The sequence below is a fragment of the Silurus meridionalis genome, chromosome 3 (genome assembly GCF_014805685.1).
Source record: "Silurus meridionalis isolate SWU-2019-XX chromosome 3, ASM1480568v1, whole genome shotgun sequence".
NCBI classification, from domain to species: domain Eukaryota; kingdom Metazoa; phylum Chordata; class Actinopteri; order Siluriformes; family Siluridae; genus Silurus; species Silurus meridionalis.
Genome location: NC_060886.1, coordinates 23142152 through 23162067, shown reverse-complemented (window position 1 = coordinate 23162067; position 19916 = coordinate 23142152). Strand labels below are relative to the sequence as shown.

General features: G+C 43.2%; 1 protein-coding gene across 5 annotated transcripts in view; it reads left to right on the top strand.

Moving 5' to 3' along the window:
• The window catches only part of hdac4 (histone deacetylase 4), a 165824-nt gene that overhangs the window by 87679 nt on the left and 58229 nt on the right, over positions 1 to 19916 (top strand). For all 5 annotated transcript variants that reach the window (XM_046839337.1, XM_046839320.1, XM_046839328.1 and 2 more), the window contains 3 exons: positions 11435 to 11664; positions 14867 to 15017; positions 18768 to 18888. In XM_046839337.1, the coding sequence (XP_046695293.1) occupies positions 11435 to 11664; positions 14867 to 15017; positions 18768 to 18888 (502 nt within the window). The remainder of the gene's footprint in view (positions 1 to 11434; positions 11665 to 14866; positions 15018 to 18767; positions 18889 to 19916) is intronic.

Genomic DNA, 19916 nt, shown 5'->3' with positions numbered 1-19916 from the left:
CCAAAAAAACAGCAGTCCAACACAAATAAATCCCACTTTCATTCTGCGCTGTGGAAAATATTAAGTCTGCTCTACAGTTTTAATGGGTGAACCGTTCATTCGTGCCATCTGCTTGCTCCACCACTCCTCCGGTGTCTCTCTCTCTCTCACACACACACGCGCACACGATGCGAGTCGTAAATGGCACTTTACTGCAAATGGGACTTCAACTAAGAGGGAAGAAAGCATGAGTGGGTGTGTGCACACACGAGCATAAGTGTGTGTATTGACAGCTGGGTGATGTCTAGTCTGTTAAGTGAGCTCTGTAAACGATGCGTTCGGTGCCGGACGTCAATTCTGTTTATAGGCGAGAGATAAGCAGCGTCCTTCGATGCCGCGCGACCGGTTCGCGTCTCTATGGCTCTTTCGCTGTTCTCAGCCAGCATCCGGCTCGGCGCAATCTCAGTGCCGTAAACTCCGAGTGAGACGATCCTGCTGTTGCTCCGGGGCTGCAGCGATACAAAATCTGCTGCTGTGCCGCTCTACACTGCAGCCCAGGAAACCCAGACTATAAATAGCCGCAGCAGTCAGCATGGCTCATACGCTGTATATACCATCGACTAGCGGTCAAAGCCGATCAATATCTCCTATTGCAGTGAGAAAATCGATCCTGGCAGGAGATTTCAATGATGTATTAACCTGATACAGTCTTAATAATACATGCTCTGTACTCTACGTTCTCTATATTACAAACGATACAAAAAAGAAACGAATGTGTAGCAGTGCAGCCATCGCAATAGTTTATCTTCTATTAAGAGGTCGATTCATATTCGTGCATACAAAGACTAAATAATGAGTGTCGTTGCGCAGAAGCAGCGAATTCATTCACACCTGAGGTCCAATTCCGCTACATCCCCAAGCGACATCTAGCGCGGGTGTGTGTGTGTGTAGTGTTAAAATTGTGTATTATGATGTGCACTGATAATCCTGTAATAGTTTGTGTCAGGTCAGAACTTATAGGTATAAGAGAAGTCTAATTACCTGGTGACTGGCAGGAGACGGCAACCAATCAGAGGAGAGAGTGATAATAAGCAAGCGTTTTTCATTACACCATTGATTATGGTCATTAGTATTTAGACTTGTTTTTATTTTTTGTGCATTGTGCAATTTGGGACTCTGTGTGTTGAGTGCAGAAGGAGAGCAGCAACTCGTGACGTAGAACGTTCCGCAATTCCGTTTTTCTACTCAAGCACGTGGAATTCCCAAATCCTAATCCTGTAGGATTTAGGTGCCATGAGAAGTGCTGGAGATGTCATAGTCTTTTTTTCTCTCCTTTTTCCTTTCACGAAATCTAATACTGAGATCTTCTTGGAAACGAAGAGTTCGTCTATAACCTTCACATACGACATCTGTTATTATGACCGTATCAGGTACATTGAGATATGTGTTAAAGCAGGTAAAGAACGTCGGATCAGTATCAGTCACATTATTATTACTCGGTATTCAGTTGATAGTGAGGCTTGAAGGAGCGAACAGTAAACACAGCTTTCTAGTTTACGCAAGAAAACATTTTGAAACAAAAAAATCTATGATGAACGAGTGTGTTTGTGTGCACGTGTAGTAGTTGTATGCCAGTGGTATATGTAATGTGTTTTTTTTTTTTTTAAAGGTTTTTTTTTATTTTTTTTTTTTCCCGAGGTCACCTCACTTGAACTTAACCACTGAAGCATGTTGCTTCAGCCTGAATGCTGGCAGGAGATTTTTGGGCAGCTGAACTGCACTACAGGATACCTGCACGGTGTACAGATACACTGGATGGACAAAAGTTTGAGTGCTTTTTGAACATTCCATTCCACATTAAATCTGTTGTTCTCACTGGATTCTGGAGTGTGTGTGTGGAGATTTGCGCTCGTTGAATATCTTCTATTTAAACCCATGCAAGATCTTCAAGTCAGGTGTCCCGATAGTTTTGTCCATATAACGTCTGACACTCGGGTACGTTTTCTTTTCCAGCGTCTGCCCATTAGAGTGTCTAATTGCTGACGGCGGTATTCGTGAAATCGGCCTACCATTCGACTTTGTTGACTGTAAACATGCCACGCTTAATTATAATTGAGCTTTTGTGTACTCAGCTCGGCCCCTGTCTATAGACCTGTGTACGTGAAAGTCGGTGCGCGAGTGCATGCGTGCGCGTAACAGGAGAGACACCATGTGCTCACTGTGTTTCTCTGTTTGTTTTGGCTGCCTCATGGTTGAAGTGATTGCTGTGGCTTGTCTCGCTTGGCAGCGTGTGATGCAGCCGAGGACGATTAAGGCTGTGGCTGTATGCATGAGCACATCTATGCGTACAGCGGCGAATCTGAGGGTTCTACACAGAGAGAGAGAGAGAGAGAGAGAGAGAGAGAGAGAGAGAGAGAGAGAAAGCTCTTTCCTGTGTTCTAGTGCATCTGCCAGGGCACACATACTGTAGACCACCGCTGGCAGGCGCACGGTTTTTCACAGCATTTACCTTTGCTTCTAAACGCCTCATGGATCCGGTCCAGGGTTTGGAGTAAACCTGGCCTCCATTGATCACCGGATTGAACTGCGCCGAATTAATGGAATGCATTCGGTGGGTTTGAAATGCTCGGTGCAGGCAGGTGAACGACCGGCAAGAGACGTGGAGGAGCTTTTAACCCGCACTCAGTGCTAGTGGTTTCAGCAATGTGTTTTTTTTTTATGTTGTTGTTGTTGTTTTTTTGTCAGTTATTTTCCGGTATTTTATTGAAGAGATAGTTAGCTGGACGTGCTGCTCAAAAGCCTACGTGAGCTTAAGTGTAGATGAATAACTGTGGTATTGATTGATGTGGAGTTACATAAGACTGCTAAAAGCAAAATGTGCTTGTTTTTTTTTTCTTTATATTCATAACCATGACATCTGTTTCTACAGAGGAGTTTTCTCTAAACCAGGCCAACTCCTCTCCAGGCTATGATGAGTATAAATGCGTAACACATGCAAGTATAGAAAACGGAGCGATCGTTTGCACACCACTTGTGTCCTCATGCCAACAACATGCCCCCCCACCCCCCACACACACAGGCACCGACATGACCCGTTTTTGTTCCCTGCATCATTTTTAGACCCGGTGCCTGAAGGCGCTGACGGGCCGATGATGCCAGGTCTGGCTGCAGCTCGGTGGAATAACTGAATGTTCCCATGCTCCTGCTGTTACAGTGCAGCTGGGGCTAAAAGGAGGCTTTTGAGCAGCGCTGCCTGGCTGACGTAAGGAGTCAAGCACGCCGGCTCTGCACGGTAAGACCGTGTGTGTTCCTGCAGCCAGCTGTTTACACACACCGCCGTGCCACAGCAACTCTGCTGAGGTCATTCTGACCTCATCACCGCGCGTTCAGCCTCTTCATTAATTCGTTTTATAGGACACAGAGGGCAACGGGGGTTGTTTAGGGCTCCTCCGGCAGACTCAGGCTAACGTGCACCCGGTGGTTCCCAAGACCGGACTTTTCTCAGGAGCAAAGCCCCGCTGAACCACATGACCCCTTTCCTGCTGTCGCAATGAATCTCCCATGTTTGCATGTACACCGCCATGTACACTAACAGAGATGCACAAAGGATGTCTTTCCTTTTTTTTTTTTTTATTATTTATTTTAATTCAGTATCGATGCGTAACTGTGCTGCGCAGCAATACGCAGTGGTGTGTGCGAACCAGTCACTAGGTTTTGATGTATTTTCCAGAACAGCAACAGCTGCTGTACAAATCAAAGGGTTATTATATTATTATTACGCGGTCCTTCTGATTTGTCGTCGTTACTATGGGAAACAACTCTACATTTACTCGAAACGTACGTCTACTTATTAAATCAATCCATTTTTATTTGTATAGCGCTCTCAACAACGGACAGTGCCCCAAAGCCCATTTATAGCGAATAAGAACGCACAGGTTCGTTCCTTACCAATGGAAGTTCGTCCTTAATGAGATGGCATGAGGAAGAAACCTTCGAGAGGAACCAGACTCAAAAGGAAAACCATCCTTCATCCGGGTGGCACCGAACGTCCATTCGTTACAGTTCATCGTCGTTAAGGTGTGCAGGTGATTAAATGCAACCTGTGCTCCTGAGCCATTGTAGCAGACTGTTGACATTAACTCCAGTTCAATCCATCTTCACCGTCTTGCTCCGTTATCTCGTGGATCCCCGGGCTGTTGATGCGAAACCATCCCCAGCTGCACAGAGTGGCCCAAACTATTAATAATTCACATTGCTATGGAGAAGCTTCTGGAGATATAGATCTGTGGAAGGAGTCTACAGTGCCAAAATAGAGATTTAGGTTTTCCACTATTGGAAGATCTTCAGTCTTTCTTGCTAATATCACATGCTGCATTATAAATAACTTGCATGACGTTAATATTCAACTCCAAACCAATAACAAGTATGTCAATCTTTTGTGTGTCCACTTGGTAATCTTGTGAAAGAGGAATAGAAACAGTGCATTTAGCTCCTAAACTCTGGAATAGTCTTCCTGACAGTGTTCGGTGCTCAGACACACTCTCCCAGTTTAAGTGCAGATTAAAAACTTATCTTTCTAGCGAGTCCTACACATAACACACATCACATCATAACCTTGTGCTCCATTACATCTGGTCACATGCACATTATCAACTTGTGCTGTTAATATCATGAACTTTCTCTCCACTGCACCCGAGGCATCCTGAGGTTGCTCCAGCTTCAGTCACGTTCCTCCTCATGAAGATTGTGGACCTTTAAAGTAGTAGATGCCGAACTCTCAAACTTCCCGTACCACCCAGAGACGTACCAGTGCCAATTGGATTCCACTTCATGTGGAGTTTTGACATTAGACTTCTTTGAGTGTTTAAAGGCTCTGGCATTTAGAAGCTGGTGTTGGATCTGTGATGATCGCAGATGTTGAGCTATTTTATGAGTTGCTCAGTAGCTCCTAGTTTTATAACCACAATGACATGTGAAAGACTGTAGAAAGAACATTACTTATAATCTTATACTTCAGTGCTCATGCTAGTTCTCACTCTCCAGTGTTCTGTATTGTTGAAAGATTTATGATCACACTCTTGATATCACCAAAATGAGGATGGGTTCCCCTTTTGAGTCTGGTTCCTCTCAAGGTTTCTTGCTCATAACATCTAAGCGAGTTTTTCCTTGCCACATTCATCAGGGATAAATACACATTGTTCACCTAACTGTTGATTTCTTTCAAGCTGCTTTGAGACAATGTCTGTTGTGAAAAGCGCTATGGAAATACACTTGACTTGCAACCAGGAACCAAAATGGATTATATTTATATTATAATTTCCTCAAATGTCTACAAACAATTCAGTACAACGGTCTACAGACAATTCTTTAGACTTCATGGCCTGATGTGTGCTGACCTGCACCGTGGATCTCATATAGACAGTTGTGTGTCTTTCCAAATCGTGTCCAATCAGCTGAATTTACCACAGGTGGACTCCAATCAAGTTGTAGAAACATCTCAAGGATGATCAGTGGAAACAGGAGGCACCTGAGCTCAATTTTGAGTGTCATGGCAAAGGCTGTGATTACTTATGTACATGTGAATGGGTTTTTTTTCATTATGGGATAATGTTTGATTGGCAAACAGCTTTCTTCAGGATGCTGCCAGCAACTTCATCTCTTTGCCCATTGTCGATTTGTCTCCTGTGTAACAGCAGTGCATTGTTGCTCAGTGCCAAACAGCAGATTGGATCAGACATGCTTAGATATTGTTACACTCCTTCATAGCAACAGCATTCCCTAATTGCAGTAGCTTCTTTCAGCAAAATAATGCGTCCTGCCCCACTGCACAAACAGTTCAAAATGGGTTCGAGGAACCAGAGTTGTTTGACTCCAGATCTCAATCCAATCGAGTGGCTGTGGGATGTGCCGGACAAACAAGTCTGGTCTGTGAATGGGAGCTTCTGGGAAGCAAAGGATTTATTGCTGACAGTTTCCACAGCACACCTTTACTGAGGTCTTGTGGAGTCCAGGCCTTTATAGATCAGAGCTGTCGGTGGTACAAGGGGGACCTGCATGATATTAGGCAGGTGCTTTTAATAGTCTAGATGATCAGGGTGTGTATATAATGCACAGTGATTGGCGTGTCTAAGTAGTAAGGGAAGGTTTACTCTGAATAAGTCCTCTGATTGGTTATTAGCTCCTGTCTGTTTATCTAGAACTCTATCTACAGTATCTCACAAACTATAGAAATGAAACTAGGATATATTTTAGTCAATGTGCATCTTGTATAGCAGTGCAGATTTACTGTCCTCTAAAAATACCTCAACATACAGCCTTTATTGTCTAAATAACTGGCAACAAAAGTGAGTACACCCTAATTGATAACATGTCGTTTATGTCGTAAAACCCATGCAAAACCACATGTCCTGTTCATCATGTTCATGTTTTTGTCTGCTTTTTAGGACCATATAAATGTGTGTTTCTTGTATTAGAGCAGTTAAAATTTGGTACTTTGAGTACATTTCTCTCATACTGACCACTGGATGTTCAACATGGTAAAGAACTCCCTGAGGATTTGAGAATTTTAATTGTTGCTCTCCACAAAGATGCCAAGGCTTTTAGAAGATCAGGAACACCCTGAAACTGAGGTACAGAACAGTGGCCAGGGTCATACAGAGGTTTTTTGAGACGGGTTCCACTCGGAACAGACCTCACAAGGGTCCATTAAAGAAGTTGAGTCCTCGTGCTGTGCATCAGCTGCAGAAACTGGCTTCAGAAAACAGACTCATGAGTGCTGCAGCATTGCTTTAGAGTTTGCAGAAGGTCCATCTGTCAATGCTCACCGAGGCTTCAAAAGCCTCTTCTGAAGCTGGAAGAAGAAAGCCCGCAAACAGTTTGCTGAAGACGACCTGTCCAAAGCATGATTACTGGAACCATGTCCTGTGGTCTTATGAGACTAAGATAAACTTGTTTGGCGACGCCCTGGTGAGGAGCACAAAAAAATCGTCTCTTGCCTCCAGTAAAGCATGGTGGTGGCAGCATTATGGTCTGGGGCTGCATGAGTGCTGCTGGTACTGGAGAGCAGCGGTTCATTATGAAGCAGAACATGATGCCTTTACTTCAGAAACTGGTTGGAACGGCAGTTTTCCAACATGAAACTGACCCCAGACACACCGGCAAGATGACAACTGCCTTGCTGAGGAAGCTAAAGATGATGGAGTGGCCAAGTATGTCTCCAGACCTGAACCCTATTGAGCACCTGTGGGGCATCTTCAAGCGGAAGGTGGAGAAGCGGCTTGTGTCGAACATCCAGCAGCTCCGTGATGTCATTATAGAGGAGTGGAAGAGGATCCCAGCAACAACCTGTGCAGCTCTGGTGAATTCCTCACCCAGGAGGATTAATGCAGCGCTACATAACAATGGTGCCCACACTAAATATTGACACTTTGGACACATTTTTGATATTCACTTAGGTTGTACTCACGTCTGTTATTTAGACAATAATGGCTGTATGTTGAGTTATTTTTAGAGGACAGTAAATCTGTACTGCTGTACAAACTGCACAGTGACTAAAATATACCCAAATATCTATCGTATTGTCCCTTGAGAAGATCTAATAAAATAGTTGCTGAAATGTGAGGGGTTTACTCACAGATAATGCATAAACAGACAGATATATACAGTATTTAATTTTAAATTTTTATTTTTTTTTTTTTACTTTTTGGTACAGTGCTGCACTGTGCATGAAATGTGAGCGTAAGATGCATTAATGCTGGTGTAGTTCTAAGAACTGTTGGTATCGATGTGTGTGTGTGTGTGTGTGTGTGTGTGTGTGTGTGTGTGTGTGTGTGTGGATGCAGCGAGGTCTTTGGGGAAACATAAAAGCTAGTCAATGTTTATGAGTAAAAAGCTTCACCGAAGGTTATTTTTAGCTCCATCTCTTTGGTAGGGTTAAACTTGTAGTCACGTGTGTGTGCTCTCTTTCTCTCACTTCCTGTAGGAGTAGATTGTGTGTGTGTGTGTGTGTGTGTGTGTGTGTGTGTGTGTGTGTGTGTGTGTAGGCTTGTAAAGACTTTTCAGCATAATGATACTGCAGACACGTAGAGCCTGCAGTCTGGACTTGCTGTTCACTTTGTGTGTGTGTGTGTGTGTCATGACAAGGCCATTGTTTGTGCTGTAGAACAGACATGTTTCTGTTATCTCGAGCATGACTTTAGAAGAAACAGGGCTTTGCTAACGTCACAGTCACACAGCTCTGCTGACTCTCTGAGCCTGCCTGGGGGTCACTGGGTCATGGAACTGTGCAATGGGGGTGGGGTCGGGGCAGTTCCAGAGTCAGCCACGGGGAAGAGCACAGGAAGTCTCATAGCAGCGAGCAGCACCGAGAGCTGTACGCTGAGCAAAATGCGACAGAGGACAAAGAGAAACCAGATTTACATGATCGTGGTCTGTACTGAGGAACCTACCAGCTCGCCTTAACTGTGATGGATCACTGACCCACACCGTCAGGCGCTTTCCCTCTTCTGCTCCCATGATGCATCATTCCGCTAAGGTACATACCATGACTGATACCTGCACCGCCCTGGTCAATAATCAATCTTTATCAGTGTGTAGCATGTGTTTGTTTTTTTATATATACACGTTAGATACAGTGTTGCTTATGTCAGCAAATCTCTTTTTGCTGAACTTTGCTGCTTTGTGTGATGCTTTTTCTTTTCTGCACCATGTTGCATCACTAAGCAGTGTAGAGCTGCAGACGTTCTGGAACTGGAACATTATTCATATTATCTCAACATTCTTCATTCTGAAGGTACAGGGAGAGATGGATTGCTTTTTATTTACATTTTAAAAGTTTTTTTCTGTGTAGTGTTGTTGGTGCTGTAGACTTTGGCAGGGTGATTATGACTGGGAGGATGATATTGGGATAAATGATGTTAATAACATTTTTTTTAGATATACAGATATTCATTGTATCTTTGGAATTGCAAACAGACTGAAAACTGATGTCAAGTTAAAAATGCCAGTATGAAATCAGTTTCAGCAGACAGTCATTTAGAATCAGTTCTATATAATATAGAATTTGATTAACGCTTATCGGTTGAGTGCAAAATCCGATATGTTTCCAGACGTGTGTGTGTGTATGTATGTATGTATGTATGTATATATATATATATATATATATATATATATATATATATATATATATATATATATATATATATAAATATATTCTTAGGTATACTGTAAAATTATGATCTAATCACAATGGAGGGGGAAAAAAACTTTTTGAACGTATATGTAACATGCAGTGCAGTGTGTTTTGGAGAGAGTGGGAGGTGTGGCCTGTACAGAAAGCTGTTGGGAAAATCCATCAACAGGCTTCGACATGCTCTGTTCATGACTTCCTGGTTCACATAGGAAATACATCATCATACGGCTTTGAGGTGTGTCTTTGAATGATTCATAGGTGCTGCAACCCCGAGCAAAATATCATTGCCATGCGCAGAGATAAAATGTTTTTTGACAGTGAATATTACCTGGCAGATTTTCACCCCCCCGACCACGCATTGTTTCGAAACTCAGATTACTCAGATATTCGCATTAAGTTATTTAATTAGAGGTTTCTGTCAGGCCGTTTGTGCCATGGGGCGCTAACTGGCACCTTAATTAGTGTTAATAGTTGTTTGTTTTGGTTTGCTTGCTCGGCTTTGTCGGAGTTCGAGCTCGAGCTGCAAGCAAAGCATTCTGCCCATTTCACGTCTGTATAAGAGCAAAAACATAACAGCACTTATTCAAAGCGTATCCGAGGGAAGTCGTTCATTTTCGGCTTCCTGTGCAGCCAGAGTGCGGTCGACTTCTTCCAGGCCCCGTGACTCAATGAACCCTTTGTGAGGCCGCTTTTGCGTCACGAACACGGTTTTATTAAGTCATAGGGAATGAATGGATCATTTTCTCCTTTCGCTGTTCCCAAAATCAGCAAAAAGAGGGCTGTGACCCTGATCCTGCCATGGCTTCGGGGTCTCTGGTCATTTTTTTGGGTTTTTTTTTAAGTGGCTGTAGTGCTGAGTGACGCAGAGGCCTGGGTGCCCAAATTATTCAGATCTGTTTTCAATGCCATTTCACTGCTATTAGTGGTGCCAGGGGAATTTCATCTCTGTATCTAAAGAGAGGGATGCAGCAGCACTTTAGTCCTTTTGGCAGATGCCTTTATCCAGAGTGACTTACAATTATTTATAGAACTGAGCAGTTGAGAGCTCAGGGCCTTTCTCAGGGGCCCAACCGTTGCCAACCTTACAAATACTCCAAAAGATTGTGGACACCTGGTTGATTTTTGAACATCCCAGTTCCCATTTAGTCCCCGTTGTGGGTGTGAAGATTTGTGCTCATTCAGCTACAAGGGATTTATTAAAGTCCTGGAGTGCAGTCAGCGTTCACTTTCATCCCAAAGGTGTTAAGTCGGGTTGAGGTCCAGGCTTTAAAGCAGGGCATTCAAGATCTTCCACTCCAGCCCATGTAAACCATATGTTTATGGAGCTGGCTTTTTAGATGCTGGAACATGGTTTGGATCTCCTGGTTGAGTTCTACAACATCGAAAGACATCGTTTGCATCCGTGCGCCTTTACCTTTGTGGTAACATTTCGGGGAAGAACCACACATGACTGGAAAAAAAACAGGTGTCCCGATACTTTCGTCCACATAATGAAGGTGTCGGTACAAGTGTGTGTCATTTCCGCGCGTTTTATCGACGCCTTCGAATGTTTCCCTGCACTTCTTTGATAACGAGCGTTCAAAAGCACCGACGTATCGGTGCATGATTGCCGATTGAATTCTGTTTGATGAATTACGCTTTTAGTTCGGCCCCCAGGGGATGTAAATCTGTGATTGCTTTTTAATTCAGGTCAGGGTTGGTCCTGTGGGCTTCAGTACGCCGTACATAACATGAATAATGCATTTACTTAAGCAGAATCCTTTCCTTTTTCATGTAAATCGCATTTACGTTAAATAAATTTGCAAACCTTCGCCTACCTAACTTCTGTTTCACAGCGCTGGAAAGGGGTCTATAATGTCTCTGTATATTTGTAAAGAACCTTCGCTTATTTTCTCAGGAACTGGTTGAATGTTTCAGACAGAGTACATCAGATTTTTTTTAGCATAATACAAAAGTAATAAAAAAATAAATAATAATAAATAAAAAAGCAGATAGTTGTTGTTTGTTTACGTAATCATGTCATGCATGTGAAATTCATTTCAGCTCCAGTTTGTTGCACTGTAGTATATGGAAAAATGAAAAGGGGGCGGGGTTTGAATACTTATGCAAAGTATGTTTCTTCTCTTGCTGTTTCTTCTGGAAGCCGTAGGAGCACTCTCCATCAGGCATGGTTATTAAAATATCAGGCCACGCCCACCGGATCAATATATGTATTGTTTTTCCCCTCTGGAAAGGTATTCATTACGCTATATTGTGTGTGTGCAGTTGATGTGAGTGCGGTGTTGCCCGTTCCCGTTCCCCCTGCTGCCATCCCGATGGATCTGCGTGTGGATCAGCAGCACCTGCCCGTGTCCGGGGAGCAGCAGCTGCAGCAGGAGCTCCTGGCGCTCAAACAGAAGCAGCAGATCCAGAGGCAGCTGCTCATCGCCGAGTTCCAGCGGCAGCACGAGCAGCTCTCACGCCAGCACGAAGTCCAGCTACAGGAGCACATCAAGGTGAGAACGTGAGACCCGAGGAACCGCAAATTCATCCGAGTTGTATTTGTACTCCAGTGTACTCTGTTTTTTTTTTTAATTCAAAGATTTTAAGAAAACCACATAAAATTGAGGAACTTGCAGAATAGGCTCTTTCTAGGAAACGTGTGTGTATGGATGCAGTGTGTGTGTGTGTGTTTGTATGTGTGAGGTTTGGGTTTGTGTATAGTCTGTGTTCTTGTGTGTGTATTTCTGCAGCAATAGATGTGTGCGGCTGTCATGTGTTTGTTTTTAATAACCATAGTGCACGAGATCTGCTGCTGCTTCTGGGGTGTGTGTGTGTGCGTGTGTGTGCATGTGTGTATGCGTGTCTATGCATCTACATGTGTTTGCAAACGTGTTTGGGGATTTCTGTATAGCTATTAGATGAGATGAGGTGTGTGTGTAGGTTTAGAGGCTTTTATAAATATTTTATTGCAAGTATGACTGCAGTGAGAGGTGTGTGTTTGTGTGAGAGAGAGAGAGAGAGAGAGAGACTAAAGAGAGTGAGACTGTGGTTTCCTGAATCTGTGCTGCTGTCAGTGATTTGCTGTGTGAGGCCTCAGTATAAAGCTCTTGATTACAGACTGGAATGTGCTCAGCAGAAGGCCAGTGTGCTGTGGGAAAGGTGTGTGTGTGTGAGAGAGGGATTTGGGCCTAATGGCAGTGTTGTGTGGAAAGGGAAGTGTGTCGAGGAGTGCAGTGTGGTGAAGGGAGAGAAGAGAGGAGGTCTGCTGCTGTGGTAACCCTGTCCTTGGGAAACTCCAGCTCAGCACATCATCGGCTTTGCTGCGTCGCCACACTGACGATCAGCCCAGTTGTAGTTATAGCTGGACTATAAATAACCCCAGCAGTGGACAGAGAAAGGATGAAGGGGTGGTGAGTGATGGAGTGGCTGCACTTTTTGTGGTGACGCCGTGTCGATGAGTACGAGAGGAAAGTTTATCAGCCTCGTCTCACTGCACGGAGCTGCTGAGCTTCGCACACACATCTGAACTGCTGTCGAGCATTGCATTCCACATTCAGTCCCAATTTTGCTCTTCTGGGAGTTCCACTCGATTCAGGAGATTTGTGCTCATTCAGATATAAGGGTGTTAGTGAAGTCAGGTACTGGTGTCGGGTGAGGAGGCCTGGGCTTCACTCAGTGTTCAGATTCATCATGTTCAACAGGGTTGAGGTCAGAACTTTATAGCAGGAGATCTTCCACTTAAACCCATGCAAAGCAGATCTTCACGGAGCAGGATTTGTGTACATGGGGCTTTGTCATGCTGGAACGGGTTTGGGGTCTCCTAGATCAAGTGAAGGGAACATTTCATGCTACTGCTTCCAAAGACATCCTATGCGACTGTGTGCAGCTTTGCGCTAACAGTTTGGGGAAGAACCACCTATGGCTGGGAATTTATTATTATTATTATTATTATTATTATTATTATTATTATTATTATTATAGAGTTTTATGTTTCATGTCCATCTTCAAGAATGTATCTTAAAAGGAGAAAATCCTGACAATTCCACGTATCGAGGGAGTGAATGAAGGATGGAAGGAATAAATATTTGCTAAAGTATGCTGAAATAAGCAGAACATTTTGATCGTAAAATTATATAATTTTGTGTATGTATGTGTATATATATAAATGATCAAAAATGTTATTAACAATAAACAGCATTAATAATAATAATAATAATAATAATAATAATAATAATAATAATAAACAGTTTTGCATTTCTTCCCCCAAATAGTACTGAAATCGAACAGACCCGTGACGTATAAACCGAGGGATGTATTTTGTGTGCTGTCACACTCCTGCTATATAGTGTATGTAGTACTTAGTGCATTCATAACCCTCCATTTACAAGTGACTAACATGTCCATTTGCACCAAACAGCACAGGATCAGTCTAAAGCCAATCATATGTAATATTACTCATTTGTGATGTTCGGCGTATCGGAGCATTCGGTTTGAAAGTCGGAAAAAAGAACACCATGTTTTAAATGTGGCATTCAGTACTAAATTAATCCAACAAAAAAGTCAGACCGGGAAAAAAAACCGACCTGAAAAGCTCCATAAGAACGAAGTCAAAGATCTGTTACGAGAATCTCAGTCTCTACCAGCGACCTGAAAAAGGCAGCGTGTGACATCTGGCAGAGTTCTAAAGAGAAGAAATGTAGAAGAGTAGAGCCGGACTTTTTGAGACGACCCGAGAGCTGTTCACAGGATCTGAAAACACGGTTCGAGGGAAATTCTGCGATTCAGCTTTTGTATGATCAGATCCCTTTAAAATTGTAGAATTGAAAACTAAACCAAATATTTGGACTCATTCAGCGAAAAGAGTAATAAAATCTGAACGCCCCCTTTTTTTTGCTGCTATAATGACCCCCAACTCTTCTGGGAGGATGTTCCCAAAATCAGGGATTCAAGGCACCAGTACACTGTGTTCTACAGATTTGGGTCGTTCTCTTGAACTGGTTAAAACGTCAGTGTACCAGCGTAAACATGGGTTCCAGATTTCCTATGATCTATTTGCGAGCGTACGCTCCCCAGAGACTTCAACGATCTCTGCTACTAGTTTCCGAGCCTTTGCTCCTTCTAATGCCTCGATATGAGCAGTGGCATCATGGTTATGTTTTTCTTTCATTAATTAGTCCACTCGCGCAGAACAGGAATCCCGGTTAGTCAGATGTAGTAGGACAAGTTTCAGGTGAGTTTGTCAAATCCATTCGATTCTGCACAGCGACGAGTAAAAGGAAGCGCAGTAGATCCCAGAGTTATCCCACTATGGGATTGAATAAATATGTGAGAGAGATGTGAAGACCAGGCATCCTCTGTGACTTAAACTGAGAGAGAGAGAGAGAGAGAGAGAGATTATGTTGTGTCGAACGTTACCAAGCATCCCTCACAAGTCCGTGCTTGTCCAGAGGCCCTCTCTCCTTCAGCGCACCTCTGAAGCTATTTATAGCTCTAAACCACGTCTCAGGAGGACGGCGAGCCGAGCGCTGAGCTCAGGTCTGCCCGTAAAAGGCAACGTCACGAGCTCATACGTATAGCTGCATGTCGACAAAGCAGGTGCGCCATTCCGCCACGTCGCGACTTCTCCCCGAACGCCGGCGTTCAGGCCTCACGAGGCCGTGTTAGTCGTATTGCGATGTGCTTAGTGTTACTGACAGCGTGTGTCGTCTGTCTCAGCATCAGCAGGAGCTGCTGGCGATGAAGCATCAGCAGGAGCTGCTGGAGCACCAGAGGAAGCTGGAGCAGCATCGTCGCGAGCAGGAGCTGGAGAAACAGCAGCGCGAGCAGAAACTGCAGCTGCTCAAAAACAAGGAGCGTGGCCAGGAGAGTAAGTGTACACACACACACACACACACACACACACACACACACACACACACACACACACACAGAGTTTTGTTTAATCAGATTTTTGTGTCTTTCACTGCTACGACTCATTATATTTGTGCAAAGCTGCATTATAACTGTAATTATAATGTAACTTGATTAGGATCACCCTGTTTATTCAAGCACAGCGCACAAAACCACGCCAGACTGGATTCTGATGTCGGATATCCTGAGAACAAGCTTATAATATGCAGTGCGATCCAAAATGAAGTATATCGATGAGGAAAGTCAGAGGTGAAAAGGTTATATAGGGTCATACTGGTAAATGGCTGGTAACTCACATAACCACTCTTTACAAACGACACATGCTCAAGAAAAGTGAGAGAAATTTTCTGTCGTTTCCAGTAAAATAGTGTCAGGGTTTAAAATGCATCATACACAAGGTTTCTTTGAGTCTTCCAGTCCAGTGCTTGGTATGTTTCAACAAAACTTTCACACATCAAGCAGAAGTACAGATACTTATGTATTAAAAGACGCGGGTAAAAGTTAAAGTTCTGACGACACTTTTTTACTCGAGTTAAAGTCAAGAAGTTTGGGCTCTGCCATGAACTAAAGTAAAAAGTAGCCCTGACTTCTACCTGTTTCAGTGCCACGCTGGAAACTCGACCTCACATCATATTAATATATTAATCCAAAAGAATTTAAAGTTTTGTTGTATGTATCCAGGCTGAACATCCACCATATAGAACACAAGCAGAGAAAAGATGATGATGATGATCAGGAATGTCTCTGTTCTCAGTCATGTTTACATCACTGACTCCCTCTGTCTCATCCACGTTAACCCCAGACTTCTTACTGCCTTCTGCCCTGCTCAATTTTTGCTTCGTAAACTAGTCTACATCTGTGGTGTGTGAGAGCCAGGAAATGCTCCACCAGCGGTAGATTGGAAAAGCCGCGCAATGACAGGAAGGAGGTCGATGGGCTGAAAACGCAGTGAGAAGAAAAAATATCGATCACGTCACCGAATAGATTAAAACTGAAGTAACTGTTTCGAAGTAGAAAAAAAAATACAGATATTTGTGTAAAAAATTGGCATGATTGAAAGTAAAAAGTTGAAGTAAAGTACTGATACATGGGAAGTCCACTTAAGTGGTCGAAACCTTTTGATACCACCTCGTATATGACGCTTTTCAAGAGCTAGCCCTATTCGCAAGGCTCCTACCGCAGTATCGGCTCTCAATGTAACGTATAGTCAGAGAGCCGAGTGTGTTCGCGTCTTTGTTTTCGCCGATAAACGAGATCGCAGCCGCCCTCCTGTTTGTGTTCCGGTTTCTATTTTCTCGCTTCAGCACCCGTCCTCGTCACGGCCGCAGCGCGAACCCGGGAATCCTCTGAGCTGCATGTCAGCGAAAGTGTTAGCCGGTGTTAGCCCGCAGGTCCCAGTGAGACCCCGAGATAAGAAAGCACACTCCTCCTCACTACTCCTACTGCTGATCACTCGCTTTCTTATCCGCCACCTGAGATTTCGCTCACCTGTTGCTGGCCGCGAGTGTGTGTGTTGCCTGGTGCCGGAAGTCTGTGGGTGTGTGAAGCTGCCAGAGGTCTCTGAAGGCTTGTTTACGGCTGATGGGAAAGGTGGAAATTGTAGCGAGAGCTCTGAGAAAACATGCTCGCTTTAGAGAGAGAGAGAGAAATAAACACCATCTCTACGGGATTGTTCTATGCATTCGCTCTGTTTTGGAGAAACATTAAAGAGAAGACACCGTCCCCAAAATCCGCTGCAGAGGGAGGCGCTGGTGCCGTCAGTAATCTTTTGATCATTACGGCTTATTTGTATTTTGTAAAACGGAAAGAAACCGTATAGAAGATACGCATGCGACTTAAAACCGATATCCAGGGTTATACCCAGAAGACGACTTTTGAGTCTGGTTCCTCTCAAGCGTTCCTCATCTCAGGGAATTGACCGTGCAGCTGTGTTCTGACACTGTTCAGACAAATAAAAACGAAATGGAAAAAGCTGCCTTCGCTCATCTCTGGTCTGCAACGTTCTGTATATGTTGGTGTTCACTGACCCCTAAAGGTCTTTGAGTGGTGGCCATGACAAATCACAGCACATCAGAACGTCTGAACAGAACAAAGCCATGTGCAATAAAAAGAAACAAAATGTTATTCCACAACTCGGGTGAAATCCCGGATCTGAGAATGTGGATTCATCTCTTGGAAAAAAAAAACAGTTCTAATAGTAGATCCTGCTGAAAGCTTTAATATTAATGCAGTTTTTCTAATATGGTGTTGCTTCTAGATTAACAGCCAAAGTCTGTAGACATGCGACTGTAATATTTATTGTTCCTTTAAGAATCACGATACAAATTGCCACGCGACAAGATTTAATTATTAACAAGTATTACGTTTCTTTAGTGGACGAGGTGAGAGAAGACCAAACGATGGAGATAATGGAGGGAGAGAATATAATATTACTCTGGGTTATTATATATATATATATATATATATAAAACAGGAACAGTCCTACTGTAGCAGTTACTCGTGTGATCGTGGCATCATCAACAGCCCTCTGAAACGATGCATTTTTCATGAATCTAACTTTTGATTAAAATATGAAAGCTTGTTTGACAAGAACTGAAGCCAATTTTACCGGAAGCACCTTTAATGGGAAAGTATAAATCAATACGAGCGAGCTGATGCACTATAAAAACGAGTGCGGTTTCTCCTGGATCTATTTCCACTAGAGGAGCCATATTGTGTCTGAAATAGCCCTCATTCGGCACTCATTTCTTGTTTATAGTTTATTATTTATTTATTTATTTATTTATATATTAATTTATTTATTTATCTATCTTCAGTTTAGCCGTCGATAAGGGTTTGCTGTAAAGGTCTTTGTAACAGTCGAAGGCGAATGGTTTTTCTGACACAGGAAAGAGGTAGTAGCACTGTAGAAGCTGATTTCATTCATATCGTAGAGCAGTCAACCTTCAATCGTGTTCGAATTGAAAATGTGTCGCCAGTCAGCACAGCGAGTATTTCAGCGAGTAACGGAGGTTCTAATGGCGTTGTGTTCCATCCCCTCCCACCAGCAGGTTTATTACGGGGCCAGACTTCATCATTAATATCACCAGGCGAGCGGCACAGGGTTTTAGTATGAAACGAAGTATAGAGTTTTCCACGAGTGCTACATGCAAACACAATGGCTCCGGCACTGCACCAAATCCGAAGCCGTTCGGTTATTATTACTGGCGGAAGTCAAACAGTGTCAGGGCACGCACGAAATCCAGGTGAAGTCGTTATACTGCGGAAACTGAGATCGGCGTGTTTTTTTACCCTGAGCGTTATTTCAGGCTGCTGAATTCCCTGGCAGTCGCCGTTGGTTAGAACGTCAGCCAGTTATGGAAGTTATGTGAGATATTTAGCACGGACTACAGACTATAAGCACTTTGAAGACGGGCGTATATGCAGACGCATTCACAGTAAAGATGCACCAGGGCTGGAAATGTTGTTGTTTCATGTGTCACTATGCACATTTGCTTGCACTTATAATACAATACAAATAAATAAATACAAATAATTAGGTTTTAAACAGTGGCTGTGAAAATATCCTGAGACCAACTCCTGTATCTTCCTATTCCAAAAGCGATCTATACTATATACCATCCCAGCACAAGGGTCTTGATGCTGGTGGTGGGTCCGAAATCCAAGTTCCTATGTACGTTTCTGAGCACTGCTTTGTGATTGGCAGGTGCGGTGGCGAGCACAGAGGTAAAGATGCGTCTTCAGGAGTTCGTGCTGAATAAGAAGAAAGCCCTGGCCCAGAGGAGCCTCAACCACTGCATGCCTAATGACCCACGCTACTCATACTGGTAAGTGGAGGGAAAGAAAAACGAGAAAAAAATAAAGTTAGTCAAGACATTTCCACACCTCGACTCAGAAATCACACGTACTGTAAGCCTAGTAAAATGGGAATATTTTCGAAGGGAGCGAGAGCCAGAAAACCAGCGTGATTTACAGGAATAAGACCCGGGATGTAGGTAAACAGAGACCTGACTGAAGTTTCTGTCTACTTACTGACTTCTTTTTTTTTTTTTAATCAGTCGAACCTCAGAGATTATATGAAAAGGGGGAGAGAAAGTATTGCTGAATTTTTTTATTACTGAAAAAAAAAAGCATCCCAATTCACATTCGTTATCTCTCCGGTTCAGATAAAGTGTGTGTGTGTCTGTGTGTGTGTGTGTGTGCGTGCGCGAGCGCGCTCTTTTATTTTTATATTTTATTTATTTATTTATTTATTTATTTATTATTATTATTATTTTTTTTTTTTATGAACATGCATCTGGGAAAGGGAAGATAAATTCCCTACACACAGTCTGAACAAGATGGAGTTGCCCTTTTTACGCCACTCCACTCAAGGCCATGGTGGCGCCGTAGTGCAATTTCACACGTTCTTCACGTCACGTTCTCGGATCGGCTTTCATCGTAATAAATAAAACATCGTTTGCTGTCTCACCTGTGCAGCTAGATCAACAGCGACGGCTTTACAAAGAGAGCCCACTGCGAAAAAAAAAAAAAAAAAGCCCACTGTCTTATTGACCCAAACCGCTTCATTCTCACTTGTTTAAAAAAAAAATTCAAAACGGGTCTTTTTTTTTTTTCTTTTTTTCTTCTTAAATGCAGCAGGTTCCAGAAGCTCATCACTCACACCGCTAAAACACAGCTTTATTTCTTTCTTTTTTTTCTTCATGTGATGGGAAAGCAGGCAGTGTGAGTAGGTTGGGTTGGGTGTGTGCCAGATTGCCTGCTTTGGCACTGAAAACAGCCGTTTTGTGAACGTTGTAGCCGAGGTTTTTGTTGCAGTTTCGGTGTGAAAACAGTGTACATTTTAAAAAAATTA